At 38.6% G+C, this 16,660-nt stretch overlaps 1 protein-coding gene across 2 annotated transcripts in view; it reads left to right on the forward strand.

The window, feature by feature from the left end:
• The window catches only part of LOC136855865 (uncharacterized), a 91,115-nt gene extending 79,719 nt beyond the window's left edge, over nt 1–11,396 (forward strand). For both annotated transcript variants that reach the window (XM_067133257.1, XM_067133258.1), the window contains 3 exons: nt 5,331–5,522; nt 6,114–6,222; nt 6,996–11,396. In XM_067133257.1, coding sequence (XP_066989358.1) covers nt 5,331–5,522; nt 6,114–6,222; nt 6,996–7,307 — 613 coding nt within the window. In that variant the 3' untranslated portion in view covers nt 7,308–11,396. The remainder of the gene's footprint in view (nt 1–5,330; nt 5,523–6,113; nt 6,223–6,995) is intronic.
• The last annotated feature ends 5,264 nt before the right edge of the window (nt 11,397–16,660 follow it).

Here is a 16,660-nt window from a genome sequence, read left to right on the forward strand (position 1 = left end):
GGTCATTAACCTACTTATTTCTCTTTGGTTGTTACTGGATATGACTTGTCCTCTCTCTCTCTCTCTCTCTCTCTCTCTCTCTCTCTCTCTCTCTCTCTCTCTCTCTCTCTCTCTCTCTCTCTGCGCCTTCCCCTAAAATCCACAATCCAATACACCTAAGTGGAATTAAAACGCTGAATTATTTACCTGGTAGTTAGTCAGCTGTTGTTAGTTGCAGCAAGAGGAGAGAGAGAGAGAGAGAGAGAGAGAGAGAGAGAATAAAACACCAGATACCTAGTACCTAGAAGAGGTAACCATCCTGTCATCTCGAGTGAAACCATCTCTCTCTCTCTCTCTCTCTCTCTCTCTCTCTCTCTCTCTCTCAAGAGTAATGATATCCAGTGGAGATGGAGTGAGTGAGACTCTTGGAGTTAGGGGAGTGTTCTTTGGAGTGGCCTGATCAAGTGTAGTGACAAATAGGATTCAGGATAAGGTTACTCCTGCACTAAGGGGAGAGGTTTGAAGGATACTGATAGGTCATGTCTGGTAAAGGACACCTGAGAGAGAGAGAGAGAGAGAGAGAGAGAGAGAGAGAGAGAGAGAGAGTCAGTCTTGTCAACAGTCTTACTGTATAAATGATTAAGAATGTAATGTCACATTGTAGTCATGCAGTTCTAATATTTCTCTCTCTCTCTCTCTCTCTCTCTCTCTCTCTCTCTCTCTCTCTCTCTCTCTCTCTCTCCTGCATTAACTAGAACTATACATCCACCTCGTCAACAGCAGCACGGCGACTGTTTCGTGTCTACACCTGAAAAAAGGAAAACTGTCTCCACACACGTATGCCCATCAGGTCAAAGCTTCGCTTGTCCAGAACAGACTGAGGTTTTAGTCTGGTGCTTCGCAGCCGTCAGGGTGGTACACACACACACACACACACAGAGAGAGAGAGAGAGAGAGAGAGAGAGAGAGAGAGAGAGAGAGAGAGAGAGAGAGAGAGAGAGAGAGAGAGAGAGAGAGAGAGTCTTTTGAAAGGACAGAGAAAAGGTTCCCCGAGAAAATAAAGCTACCCTTTTCCATAGAAGCAGCCTGGAATCTCTCTCTCTCTCTCTCTCTCTCCTGGAACGTGTGGGGAAACCGAAACGCAGATTTAAAGAAATACCCAGAACTCTTTTAAAAGAGACCGCTGATCGCCAATGGGGTCTCTCAAGTCACGACGGTCTTTTGGTCTTTGGGTCTCTAGACCGCCTTTTACCTTTCAACTCCTAATTAGTCCGTTCGGTCTTTTTCGGGGGCGGTTTCCAGCTTTTGGTTGGACCTACTCCCTACCTCCCTCCTCAGTGTAGGCCTAAGTAATAATAAAAAAGTTTAGGCCTTTCCATTCCGTGTTCCCTGTGGATTGCATTGAGAGAGAGAGAGAGGCAAAAATGTCGGTATCTTTATCCTGGTCTGACTGGGACAGAATAGAGACCGTCGTCCGGCTGAGGAAGTGTGAAGAATAAGAAGAGAGAGAGAGAGAGAGAGAGAGAGAGAGAGAGAGAGAGAGAGAGAGAGAGAGCTCTACGAAGTAATCCTCATAAGGAACTGAATGAGGCAAACCTCAAATTTAGATCGAGAAATGTTTAAAGAATATTTGTCATAAAAAGATAATGTGAAAACAAAATAGAATTATGTAGCCTTGTTTATAAACATTGCTGATGGGTCCACCCCATGTAAATCTCTCTCTCTCTCTCTCTCTCTCTCTCTCTCTCTCTCTCTCTCTCATATACAAGTATTCTCTCACTTCCTCACCCGACCAGGATATACTGCCATGCTTTGGAATCTCTCTCTCTCTCTCTCTCTCTCTCTCTCTCTCTCTCTCTCTCTCTCTCTCTCTCTCTCTCTCACATTCTGAGACGATCCCTTTTCACCGAAGTAAAGTATCTTTCGTGTATCAACCAAGCTGGCCTTATGCCGGCACGGCACTGAATTCCTTTGTCGTGCTGACAGCACAGTAATGCCCCACCTCTCCTAAGCAGCTCCGTACGTGCGCTAAATGATCACGTGTTAGTGCGTGCATGCGTACTTGTGTTCGTGTACGTGTGAATGGGATCTCCACCCATAACCTTTTCCCGCTCACTGGTATTTCCTTCCTTCCTCTCTCTCTCTCTCTCTCTCTCTCTCTCTCTCTCTCTCTCTCTCTCTCTCTCTCTCTCATTGCTAAGTCATTGGCCAATTGATCGCTGTTGGTATGTCATTCCACAAAGAGAGTTTTATATCAGTTTGTTTAAATGTGAAAAGTCTTTCCATTGCTCACTAGAGAATTTCCATTGCTCACTAGAGAATTTGTATGTTTGTATTTAATTGTGTGGGTTTTTCGTATGCTGGGAAAATATACTTTGGCCAAATTTTCGTTTTTTCAGTCTGAAGCAAATTGGTAAACTACGTCCTTTTCCAACAGGGCATCTTGAAAATCGAATTTAGATCATTTCTATATGAAAAACATTCCCTTCATTAAAATTCATTTTAACTTAAATTCTTACTACGTGATCATTATGTATATCAAAATGCAAGTTCCCCCCCCCAGGCACTCATAACCTTCCTTTCTTCCCGAGGCGTGTCTTTATCTCCCTATTTTCCTGTTTACTTCATGCCTGGGCTAGTCAAAGGTCTGGGTTTCTCGTTCAATTGACACCCTAAGGAATAACGAGTGTGATTATCATTTCACTTATGAAATGGATCGTTACCTAGACTGCGTTGAAATCTTTGTAAATACGTGATTTTTTTTTTATTTTTAATTTTAGTAATATTGTCGCCCTTTTAGATTTTTGGGAGGACCACTTCCAGCCCCACGGTCGGGTCTATCAGATGGGGCCACTTTTCTGTGCGGATCTTAACACTACAGTTTTAAGTCACTTGTGTGTCCTCAGAAGGGGGTCACATGTTTTCCTCCTCCCCGTCATAATTGACACCTCTTAATATCTCGTTCCTCCGTCTTGACTGGTATGAGATGCGTCATCAGTGTCTCGAAATATTCAATGTTCATTTAGTTTCTGAGGAAACTTCGTGGATATTTATTATAAATATTTGAAACATCTTCATGGACTTTCCTACGACTGTGGCATTGTCTTGCTGCCTCGTACGATGGCGAAGATATGACACAGTTTAGTAAAGGTATTTAAGAGGCCGCTGGCAAAAAAATGGAGAACATTGTCGAAAAATATTCAGCTCGATCACGCTAAAGGTCAGAATCGCGCTCATTGTGATTAGGAGCAGGTTTGGAGGGGGGGGGTTGGGTGGAGGAGAGGGCTGGGGGGCTGGGGTAGTGGGGTAGGGGCCTTCGACGTCCGGTCTAGGCACATCCGGGAATTCTGGTCATATCCGAACATAAGGCAAAGTTGGGGGACAGTTTCCATTTTGTGTTGTATGCCGGAGGTACCTGGAAATATGAAGTCTTTAACTGTTTTTGAAAGTAAATTTTTCTTATTTTTTTACATTTTGTTTGGCGGTTTTCGTTAAGGGAATTATTATATGAACTGACGACAAGAATTTATTTGCAACATTTTTATGTAATTTTAATTTTACTTCAAAGTTTTAGGAAAATCCCCGAGTATTTTTCCAATGTATTGGGGAAATACATTTGTTTATACAAGTGTTTTCCAATGTATTGAGGAAATACGTTTTAGACAAGCGTTTTCCAGTGTACTGAGGAAATACGTTTTAGACAAGTATTTTCCAATGTATTGAGGAAATACATTTTAGACAAGTATTTTCCAGTGTATTAAGGGAATACATTTTAGACAGGTATTTTCCATTGTATTGAGAAATACATTTTAGACAAGTATTTTCCAATGTATTTAGGAAATGCGTTTTAGACAAGTATTTTCCCATGTATTGAGGAAATACATTCTAGACAAGTATTTTCGAGTGTATTGAGGGAATACATTTTAGACAAGTATTTTCCGTTGTATTTAGGAAATACATTTTAGACAGTATTTTCAAATGTATTGAGGAAATATATTTATCAAGTATTTCCAGATGTATTGAGGAAATACTTTAATTTTTGCATGGAATAAAATGTTTTTAATTTTCTTGACATTGAAGATTTTTGCACGTTGCAGAATTTTTTAAAATTGTTTTTAATCATTTAAATACATCAGAAAGTTTTCCTGTTTATAATTTCGAGAAAGTACTCGATTGAAAAGGTAGTCAGGTGTCAAGTGAAGAATTCAGTCTAAAAAAATGCTAAAAATAACAATGATAATTGGTTGTATAATTAGTATGATGTATAATGATTCTTTACATATTGCATCGTTTGATCGGTTTTGTCAGACTAACCTTCGTAAAAAAAATTAATTCCTTCTTGTTATGGAATAGTTTATGCTTAGTGTCTGAGTTGCCATTACCAATTGCCTTCATTCTGCTTGCTTACGTCCCAAAGGCGACAGATTCTCACCCCAGATAAAATGACAACTCTGAACTTGTAGTTCATTTGTTTTCATTTCTAGTAGACTATTGATGAACACAGAAAAATTAATTGCCTTTGTTCAGTCGAGACTTTCATGTGGTTATTAAAAGCTTTAGTCACTGTCTCCCTTTTTGTACATTATTGGTCCAAGCAGAATTGTTCCATGTATGCTTTCACTTGATTGTCTTGAGATTGTGGATGTTGTATGGGACTGTGTATAAAGTTATCACAGAAATAGGTTTTTTAAAAGGCTGCCCAACTGGGAAAATCATGCGACAATGTTAAAATATAGATTGTGAATTAAAATTTTTATAAAATTGTTACAGAAATTACTTGAAGAAAGCATCCTGAAAATTTAGAAAAATAATTTTCTTCTGAAACTGATCTTACATATTTGTGTGAGCAATGTAATTTAACAAGTTATTTAACAGCAGATATCAGAGATTTCATGACAACTGATAGGTTCTGGGGTTAACAGAGGACAAGAGGTGAAGGTGTGCTTGTCATGGAGAAAAATTCTATATGCCTGGACTGCCAGAATTATTAGGATTATTACTGACAGCAGTTTACAGTATTGAGGGAATAGGGTGCTGTTTTTTACACACACTTGTATATACATAACTTTTTAATTATTAGAGTTGTAACATATTGAATAGAGAGTAGTATATAGAATTTAGGACAAAGGCCAAGCGCTGGTACCTATGAGGTCATTCAGCGCTGAAACTGAAATTGACAGTTTGAAGGTTTGAAGGTGTACCAGGAGGAAAACCTCGCAGATGCAGTATGAATCGGTTGTCCCTACGGGGTGTAACAACACATTGAGATGCCATGCTTAACCTGTGTTGTCTTGATAGCTTCTTTTTATGTTTAAATGATGAATATCTACTTACTCTTCACTTTCTTGCAGGTGTGCGGATGGATACATGGGCCAGCGGTGTGAGTTCAAAGACTTGGACGGGTCATACATCCCAGCTCGAGAGAAGGTCCTCTTGGAAACCGCCTCCATCGCGGGCGGGGCCACTGTAGCCTGCGTTCTGGTGTTCATAGTCCTTTTTGCCGTGTACATCTTCATGCAGAAAGACAAGGACAAACGATGCAGGTAAATGACAGATTGAAGCTGGTGCGTTGGACTGAGTGATTTCAAGGAGGGTTTGTTGGTCGCTCGCATTCTGCCGAGAGTCGGGTGTTTGTTTCAATGTTATTTTCAGTGCTGAATGACCTTAAAGGGTCCAGCACTTGGCCCTTGGCCTAAATTTTATATTCCAATCCAAGAATTTAGGAGGCCAAAATAATTGGAAGAATTGTATATACTGTAATATAAGAATAACTTCCCATAAAAATGATTTAGTACTTAATTAAGATAACCTTAAAGCAATTTCACAGTTGTTCTCCTTTCCACAGGGATCTTGCACTGTAGGCACTAATTAAGATTCTTTGCACGGTCCTTTTGGCCTCTGGCTGCAACCCTTTTCCATTCCTTTTGCCGAACCTCCGTTCATATTCTCTTTGTTCCACCTTACTTTCCACCCTCTCCTAACAGTTGTTTCGTAGTATCAACTGCAAGGTCTTCATCCTGTTACACCTTTCAGACCGTTTTACTCAGTGTTCCTTTTGGTGCCGAATGACCTCACAGGTCCCAGTGCCCTTCCTCTGGCCTAAATTTTATGTAACGTTCCATTCCGTTCCGCAGGGATCTCGACGATGTACGAAACAGCGACCGGCAGCCGTTTTCAGGGTACCAGAATCCCAGACCAGAGGTGTTCAGAACTATAAGCAACCCGTATGCTCGCACTCTTGATGTGAGTACTCTTGTAGTCAAGGACCTTCCTTGCACAGTAGTGTCTTGATATTATGAGGGCAGGGTCACACAGGCTCCCTTAGGGCTCGTCTGAAAAGATGTGGTCCTAAGAACTTGCGAGCAAGTACGGAAAATGTTGTATGAGTGAAGACCCCATAGTCTAACGGGCCAAAAATAATGATAAAGTTTCCTCTGGAATAATGTGATTGTTATGTCCCTGGAGGGGTCGTGTTATTTAAAATCTTGTTACAGTATTTAAACATAAGAATCAGTATTAATAGAGAGTTACTGTACGTTCCAGGACTCTTTGAGAAAGTTTGCATATTTTGGGGGAAATTTTACATTGCTATAACATTTAAGGAAATATTATTAATACAGTACAGTAGGAGGTCACAGATGTAACAAAAATTTTCAAATTATTGTACATTTCCAGTCTAGGACAGTATTTTACAATTTTGCTTTATCATAAACATGGCAGTGTGTATTGTGCAGAAGGTCAGTTGCTCACGATTAAATTAAAGTTAAATCAAAATTATCGCGTTAGTAAAACACATCACCATAAAACACAACTCCATAAATACTGTGTATTTGCTTTTGTTAAAACAAAAACGTCATTTACAGTTGTGTTATTCTTGAGGTGACTGTATTCGCTCATTGAAAACTAGCCAATAATATCATTCAGCCCCAACACTTTTGTGTAGTTTACTCATTAATGAAAAAAGTAATTGTTATCCAGTGATGTGTACTAATTTCAACTTCCCTCTACTTCACAAGGAGCTAAGCCATGTTGAAGTGGAATCAGCTGGGCATGGCATCAACACGGGCACGGGAGGAAGAATTGGCAGTGGAAATTCAGCGGGCGGAGGTGGAGGAGGGGGAGGTGGATCAGGAGGGGAGGGGAGGGGTGATAGGAGGAAATCCGGTCGACTCAAATCTCCATCACAATGGCAAACAGCAGGCAGCAGCGTCTTCGCCAACAGCTTCGTAGTTGATGGAGATTTTGGAAAAAGCAACTCGAGAGTCCATCAAAAGAACTTGGGAGAACGTGGTGAGGTCGTCACCATCATCGCAAGTGTAGTACATTAGTACAATGTTGCTGCTGCTGCTGCCGCTGCTTCGTTCGTGACCGAACCTTTTCCTTCTCGCAGTATTGGCAAAACCTACACCAACTGTTGTTACTCAGACGACTGTTTGATCCTTGCTGGCGCAAGGTTTTCTTTTTTATGTATTTCCTCCTGCAGCCCCCCACTCTTTCCCCTGGTGCTCATTAAGTACTGTACTCGGCCAGCCAGCATGGATGTCTCACTTTTGCAAAGCCTATGATTGATGGTTGAGTGATTGGATGGCTTCATGGGTCCACCTTTTTCTTCAGACTTCTATCGAGATAGTAAATTTAACGAGAGAGAAATGGTTTCTAGAGCTGGTAGACACTCAAAAAAACATTTGGACTGAAGAGAGAAATGGTCTACGGCTGCCAGACATTATATACATTTGTATAACTATATCTTATTTGATATGACACTTGAATGTTATAACTGTCTTTTAGATTCACAGAGTAATATATATATATAGTGTTTTAGTGGTCTCCTGCCTTGTGTACATAGAAGTAACCATGATGATAATTGTCTTGAAAAGGTGCCTCCAATTTGCGCAGTTGCCTTCCATAACTAGGCTTGAAAGGTCCACATCAGATGATTGTCTTTTTAAGATGATGATGATACATAATGTATTTTGTCTCAATGTGCCCAATAGGTTTATTCATGATGATGATAATATTAGCCTTCTGAGAGACTGCATTCTACTTAACACAAAAAGTTAGATGTGAGTATCTTGGCATTGTCCCAGCCGTCCACGTGGTACTTAATCATAATAATTATAATAATAATAATAATGATAATAACAATAATGTTAAAAAAAGTCTTTGTAGATTTGACTTTCTGTGTAGATTCCAAAGAGTAATCATATTTTTATTCAATCATTCATTCATTGTATGTGTAGCTTCTTCGTGTCTGTATCCTCGTGATGATCATGCGCAGTTTATTTTTCATTCTTTCGTATAGATATAACTTGTATATTAATATTAGTCATAGCGATCATGGTACCCAATCATTATCTTTGGTTTATGCTGTGCTTAGATAATGCATTTCTGTACATTCCCAGCTTCGACGATTGCCCCTTGTTTATAGAGGGTGTGGTAGGCTGCCTGCCACCAATTCCAGACAATTCCATTAGTTCAGTCAGTTTATCCAGAATACAAATAAAAAAAAGAAAACGGAAAAAAAATGATCACATGTTAGGTTTGTCTTCATAGTTTTTTTTGTTTCGTAAAGGAATCCATGAGATTTTCTCCCCCTTTGTTGACCAGAAGAAGAAAAAGGACACTTGTAGTCGTACATTTAACTTTTAGGATTGTGTGGTGGAATGTTCAAATCTTCTGACTCTGATACTGTAACTGTGTTCCGAGGTCACGTACAGAGGACTAGGTTGCACCACAGATATTCCTGTCGAAATGTGTCGTCAGTTTTCCTCATGACCACCGTTAATTTACATAACTTTTTTTTTAATAAGTTTGTTATGACTACAGTAAATTCTTAACACACGACTGCTTTTTACTCCGTTGATTAGATATACTCTTAAGTTGATAATCCCTAACTTGTTAAGACGGCTAATATTGTGGGTCGACTCGCCTCGCAAGCGGTCTTGACGTTATTTTATCATTGTCTTCAGCACTGCCAGCCTGCAAGCATGATAGAGAATATTGCTTTAGCACTAAAGTTATATCCAGTTTCTGGTTAGGAAATGTTTGTAAATATTGTAAAGAACCTAAGTTAAATTCCAGTGCAAGAGTGTTTGAGAAGACCCCTCTCAGTTGCAGAAGCCTTCGCGCAATACTGTACACAGGAAATGTGGGCGAGGCCCCAGAGGCAGCAATGCTCTGGAGTGGGTGCTTTGTCTCCACTTGCCCTGCACACAAGTTTGCAAACTGTTTTCCCTTTTATCGGTGCTGGTAAAAGGTGGCGATGGAGCATTGCTTCCTCTTCCTCCAGGTAGAGACGGCCCTTCTACATTCTTGGCTGGAGTTTGAATAGCATTAGCTTGTAACATTTGTAAATATATCTAGCAAATTATTAGCGTACTGCTGATCAGCTTTGTGTAAGATTGTCTGCTTTATTTGTAATTCTTTTTGATTATTATCTTGCTATAGAGTTGATTATCTGTAAACATCAAATTATGCTAAGAAGCAGTTTCTTCCCTGAATACGAGTCCCTCTCTCAGCACTGCTGCAGTCATATACCTCGCAAGTTGTTTGAGGAATGAAGGGTGCTTTCTTTCCACGTTCACTCTGTAGCTCATCTGCGAAGAAGGCTGACGTTCCTTCTCCCACGTAAAGAAATGTCTTTTGGCGGTGCAAAGTCAGTTTGAGGAAATTACAACTCATCATTTGTAGAGGCTGAATCCCCTTCACACTTGGAACAATTTAATTTGTAACAGTGCTCGAGGCGACTCGCATTCTGAAGGTTTACTTTGTGTCGGAATCCTCCTGCAGACTGCAGAACCACACCTTCTGACCACCTGTCGGTCGCTGTAGTCCATGATGTTAGACAAGGCACTTGGCTTGTAAAGGTTCCTATGATGGTATTTTGTGCGCGTTTTATGTTCTCAAGAGTCTCTGGCAGTTTGAGCTCTGCATACAAAGGTCATCATATTTATTAGGTAAATCGTTTACTAGGAAATGGGTTCTCGTCTCTCCAGTGACCTACGTGCTTTTTTTCTTTTTTGTTGCCTTTGTGTCATGTGTTGATGGCTTCCATATTAATGAACCTTGTGTATTTGGCTTTATTGTCATCCATATACTGTCGGTTATTGTGTATGCTGCTACGGGTGATAGGATTTACCGCTTTCCTGTTGAACCATGCCTTACCAAATAGTCAGTACCCATAATTTTGCACCCCTGCATAAGTAGCTATTCCAAGTAGCAAAGCCATGGATGTTAGTTGCAATTAGCAAGACGTAGTAGTTGTAGATGAAATAGCGAGAAGATTGTGTAATGATCTAGTATTAATATCTTTGCCTAAGCCACAGTCAGGTACTTAGGAAGGAAGGGAGGAAGGAAAGGGATGGCTGGCTCGTTCGGTGTGTGTTTGTAGCCTCACTACCTCTGGTATGCCTTTGCTAGTCTCACTTATCACAAGCTTTAACATCATCGTCATCACCACTGATTGCAGGGGTGGGGTTCCATCCATCCATTTTGCTACGACGTGATTCTTAGTTGTGATGCTTTTATCGTTCATAGCTAGAAAGAGGGAGAATTTTCCTGATGATGCTAGTTTACACAATTATCGTCCCATGGAGAGTTGAAGTCTTACTAAATCGTTTTATGTCCTGATACTTGATGTTTGGAGGATCTTATCATCCAGTCAACAGAAATTTTTACCACGTTTCACAGATTCCAGAACCATAGATTTTAAATGGTTGGTTACATGTTATTGGAGCGTACAGATGGCAGACACTTGACTGCCTGTACCTTTTTGGAATTATTGGGACTCTTCTGCATGTTCCCCCACAGTAGGTAATTACTGTTTGAAACAATCTGTGCGAGCAATTTTTCCCAGTCTTTTATTTGTGGACTTCTGGCAGCGTCCTTATTACAAAAAAGAACAAAATTGTAAGTTTGATGTTCGCAGAACGGTTATTTTGTCGTTTTCTCTTCTACACAATTTGAATTGGGTTGGATGCTGTTGCGAGTGTTTATTCTAGTTTGGTCCGTTGACAAAGTTAGTGATGGCTCAAGTGTGCATTCTAGAATTAAACATTGGCACTTGAGAATTAGACTACTCATTTTATAGAATAACGGAAGAGGGGAAACTTCGCGTTAACGTACACTGAATTAGGAACGTTAGGTAAGTGAAAAATGGCCTTAGATGAACACCCTAGTGTCTTACAGATAACCTTAAAATTTTTCCTTGTTTTGACCATGGTATATGGAAGCCTGTGCTGGAGCATATCAAAAAACTCATCAGATTCCAGTTGGTTGGAGCTTGATAAATCAAAGGGACTTTGGAATGGATGATAGCAGCTGATTGTCTGTACAGGAAGATAAAATATTGTTATCCAGTGTATTTTATTTTATCAAGTTACTGTCAATAGAAGAAATAAAGAATTTGTTATAAAGTATCTGGTTTTTTGCTTGTGATTCCTTTTCAAAATGTGCTCTTGATAATATGTTTACTGTTGCTTGAAATATTGCCTAGTTCTGACACATTAATTCAGTAAGGTGATGAGGCTGTGTCTCCGTTGCTGTACTATAGTTAGGTGTAAAAATGTTTTATGCTTCAAAGTTAGTTGCATTTTTGTACAATGCAACATTGACTGTTAGTTCTTGTCTAAGGAGTATTTACAAAGTAGTATGACAAAACTGAATGTTGAAATACCAACGCAAAATCAGTCCATATTGAGTAAATGTGAAAAGCATTTGCTCATACAGTAAACAAACCTCTTAATGTAATTATTTGAACATTTTTCTGAGTAAAGTTACCAGGAGGGAGGTAGAGTATTTTCCAAAAAGTGCAATGTTATTTTTTCTCAATTTAACATTTCATTGTAACAGGAATTTATACAGTATTCCTTGTATTGTCAGTGGCAGATACTAAGTTCAGTTAATGCAGCACTGTGTGTGTTTACTATTGCTTGTAGCTATCAATCTTTTTCCAGTTAATTGTTTTTCATTATTTGGGTGTAAATTTGGTTTAAATTTTTCTATTCTGTACGGCACAAAGGACATTTTTGTGTAGAGCTGTGAATGGCCTTCTTGGCCCCAGTGCCTGGCCTTTTGCCCTAAATATCATACATCCATCCATCCTAAAAGTTGAGCACTGGGAGATGTAGCATCCTTCTCTAAAATGTATTACCAATTGTTAATCATCAGTTTGGTATGGTGCCTTGCAGTGAGCAAGCACTGTAATACTTGCTGGTAAGAAGTCAGTACTGTTGAGTACCCACCATCTAGCAATTCAAGTCCACCCGTAGGAGTTGATGTGAGAATTTGTGTGTGGATGCTGTATGTTCAAAGATGCAGTGTTAAATTTCTGCTACAATCACAGGGCCATTAACATGAATGTATTTACTCAAATCAAGTTCTAGCTTTGTAAATATTTTGCTTTTCACCCCGACATGCAATTATGTAATTGAGACTTGCCTGACAAGCCATTACTTTAACTTGCACGATCGTTCTACCATAAGTGTTAAGCGCATTTTTTAACCCTGATCTTTAAGCAGCATCGGCAACATATTTTGATGTAATGCATAAAATGTAAAGCTAATGAAAAAAGCAGTGAAGTTTTCTTATATCAGAAAACTTTGCCAAACCTAATTGCAATTTTTAGCCATCTCTTCATGGTGTCGCAAGTTGTGGTTTTCCTGCACTGGAATAGCAATAAGTTTATAAGAAAATCACAATGACGTGCTCTCCGTGCTGTTACACCTAACATATACAAACTAGAAATATACATAAAATACATATTGCATGGACCTAAAGCATTTCATGCGACTGTGTATTTGAATTTTAAGCATCTTTAAAATTGGTAGACTCATATACAGGTCTCTTGAGCACAAGATAATGATCTGCCTTCAAGACTTCAGACACATTAATGAACATTAATCATGAATCCAAACAGTACAATAAAAATTTACTGTGATTAAAAAGATTTTTTTAGGAGAGGATATTTTTGCAAATTGCAAATGGAGTTTGAGATTTGTTCCGGTGATTGAAGGAAATGACATAGTATTTTGTAAGTTGTTTCAATTTTTTCTAGAGCACTGTGTATTAACAATAATTCATTTGATAGCTATAAGCAAGATGGAAGCATCAGATTTAGAACATTGTTCATATTTAAGTAAATGTATGTCCATTTACATTTATGGAACATAAGGATTTCAAACACATGAGAGCCTAATCTTGCCCATTGTGGTCAAGAACGCCCAAGACTGAGTCACCACCTTCTGAGACCAACACTGATGCAAGTAGATAGTCTGGACCAACTATAGGTAGTTGATAGCTGTAGTTTTGTGATTGTTCAATGGTATTAGAATTGTATGTTGACTAATTAATTTACTTGTTCCCCAGAATGCATTTTGGTAGTTGTGCTAACGGTGAAGTTTATTTGACTTAGGCCATTAGATAAGCCCTGTGGTAGGTCCAGGTTAACACTCATTTTCTGTCAGTAACACAAAGGAAATTATTTTTCTTGAGATGCTTGTTGAAAACTTTCTTGAGTCCAGGATAACCTGAGACAGGTTAAGTCATAGGTGAACAGGGAGGGTTGGATCGCCAAGTCTAGTGAATGTCTGCTTTTTTAGCCAGAGAGAAGGCATTCCTAGTAACCTAATAGAGGATGCAGCCCGTAATTTAGACCCAGAATTCTTGAGGTGAGATGATGTGAGGAGGGATATGGAAAGTGAAATCTAGGAGACATTTGTGAGAATGTTTCTCTCCATTCTTGAAGGGCCATGGGAAATGTTGAGGTAAATGTTTTTGCTGTTTACAGTAGCTGTGCATCTTGGATGCCACAATGCACTGGTAAATGCCCTACTGCCTGAGTTAACCTTGAACTGTGACAGGCGTTAGACAGACCACGATTTTCCTAGGGTCGTGAGCATCCTTGTTTGTAGATGCATTTGAGTAAGTAACACCTCAGCTTAGTGGACCTCTGTACTTATCAGCTACTATACTATGATTATTTTTGTATGTGGTAAATTCGTTGCTATGTCCCTTAAACTGAATGATAAGTGTCAAGTACCGAATAGTTTAGGTTAGGAACTAAGTGGAATTGCTGTTAATTGTAAGATATCTAGAAAATATTAAAGTCCACGTTATAATATAGGGTCTTTGTTACTTAATGGAATTTGGTGATTGTCAGGAAGACCAGTAGAAAAATGAAGTCGAACAGTTTTAGGACTTAAAGGAAGCAGATAAAATGTAAAATGCAGCTGGAGCCGAAAATACCACCAGCTGTGTGCTACTCACATCATGCGCTAAACACCAAACCTGGCCCTTTCTTATAGGGACAAGATATTGAAAATACTGAAGCACTGTAGGCAGCTTTAAGAATGACCAGGTATGCAACCGCAAAGATGACAAGGTGATCAATATGGTATCATAAAAAAGTGCATGATGTACAAAAATCAGTCTGAAAACTGATGTTCGTGTGAGACATGAATACTGGCTAATGTCAAAATTCTATTAATAATGAACAGAGCCAAGGCTCATACTTTTTAACTTTGTGTAGTTGGGTTACACACCCATACAGCTTTGTCAACAGTACTTGATAACTATCAAATGTTTGATTATAGCACTTGTTGTCCTCAAAAGAGGCCTCTGTCATGGCTGTAAGTATTGGCACTGTTAAGACTTGGAAAATGTTAAAATGAGGATAATGTGGACATGTTGGTCAACCCGACTGTAGCTTCCATAGATGATTGTCCTGAAACTGCCAAACAGCCCTAATTGGTAACTTATCTCCTCACATCAAAAGTCAAAGTCATTACTATACCAATGAAAAGTGTTGAGGACATGTCTTATAGAGGAGATACATTTTAGGCTACGAGGTTTGTGGAGTAGGTGATTAGTCCCCCCTTCCCCCTTTGACTCCCAGCAAGCCCGGTATCCATTTACAGCTGGGTGGACTGGGCGATGCACAAGCAGGTGAAGAATCTCAGACTTCGCAAATGTCAGCATAACACTTTCCCTCAACAGGTAAAGAAAAGGAAAAATATAATCTGCCCTAGTGCAGTTCTGGACTTCTGATCTCCAAATATTTAAGCAAGGAGCAAATCATTCCTGCTTTTTGCTGACATCTCCTGAAATCAGATGTATGGGTCTTATTTATTATTCCATCATGTATAATTATCAATCTTTCCTTTAACATATCTCTCTTTACAGGCTTGAAGGGTAGTCCGTAGCCTCTGTCTATAAGGGGGTTCATCTGAAGAGGGAGAAAGCCTGAATAACATATTTCGGATATATGCCTGAAAGCCTAAATGTTTCTTAATAGCTTAATACTACAGAAGTGAGCGATTACAGTGATGTAATTTATTGTTCGTGGGGGCGAATCCCTACCACTTGCAATACCTTGTTCACTCGCCAGAACAATACTAGCTACAAATCTTTGAACAAGAAATAACATTTGCAGCTTATCCACAAGTGCAACAGTACTTACATTTACCACAAGGCCTGCATTGACGCTGGTACTTACGTGGTCACCAGTGCCAATGTCAGCTAAATCTTAGCCAATACAGGTAAAATATACTTGACTTGGAAGGGAAGTCCAATTAAAAGTTTTCGTGCTTTGATAAGGAATATGAGTTCACCTGTGTAGGATCTCAAATAAAATATATACGAGGAAGAATAGAAGTTGATACTATTTACTCGACGTTCTTCAACCATTGGAAGTGATTTACTCAAAAGAATATAGCCATAATTTAATAAATATTTAGCTATTTTATCGTGCAGAAATACTCAAAACTGAATTATCACTGTCATAATGTACCCCCAGCAGAAAATGAAGTTATGTCACAGTGACAACATTCTGTTTCACTAACAAAAACTGAAGTATTGTTAGAATATTTACTGATTTAGTTAGCAATGCCCGAACAGAATATCCATATTTATTATCAAGTATTTAGTGAGATTAATTTCATATTGTTCTTTAATATGAGCTACATCAAAATATAGAAAAGGCTAAAAAAAGAAGAAAGTGCTTAGTACCAGTTACGTATCGTTAAATTTGTAAGAGTTTACCAAGTAATTACATAGTAGTTTTCTTTTACACCAATCTGGTACGTTTTCTATGGACATTCCCTTGCTTTCCATGCTATACCATACCATACCCACGCTTCAGACTATGATCATACCATACCCAAGGTCCATAAAGCATAACCAAGAGTTTTAGCATGCTACATTTATAATGCTCTAAAGAATCTTTTTGTTTTGACCCTAAAACAAAATCGGTACATATATTTCAGCAATCAATCTATTTGAAAAAAATTAGTCAGTATGCCTCTCTACATAGTCAGACTTACGACGTAATTATATTTACATTTTAAAACATTTTATACTCAAAATCTTAGCAGCAATTATTACCTATTGGATCATAAGTAATAGTTAATAGTTACAACTAAGCAAGAAGCACAGAAGTTAAAGTACATAAAACTAAGAAGGTATAACTACCAGAATCCTTTTGGCAAAATACCTTTCTTTTTATCTTATTTTACATAACGAGAGCAAATATCTTACATAAATTCAAATATAAATTGAATAATTTTCACAATTTAAATATTCAAAGTTTAAATAATTCTTATATAGTTTTTTCTAGTGAAAAAGACTATAGATTTTTAAAAGACTTTTCAGTTGCCAGTTAATATTTTTATTGGCCAATTTGGTT

Source organism: Macrobrachium rosenbergii, chromosome 33, assembly GCF_040412425.1.
Source record: "Macrobrachium rosenbergii isolate ZJJX-2024 chromosome 33, ASM4041242v1, whole genome shotgun sequence".
NCBI classification, from domain to species: Eukaryota; Metazoa; Arthropoda; class Malacostraca; order Decapoda; family Palaemonidae; genus Macrobrachium; species Macrobrachium rosenbergii.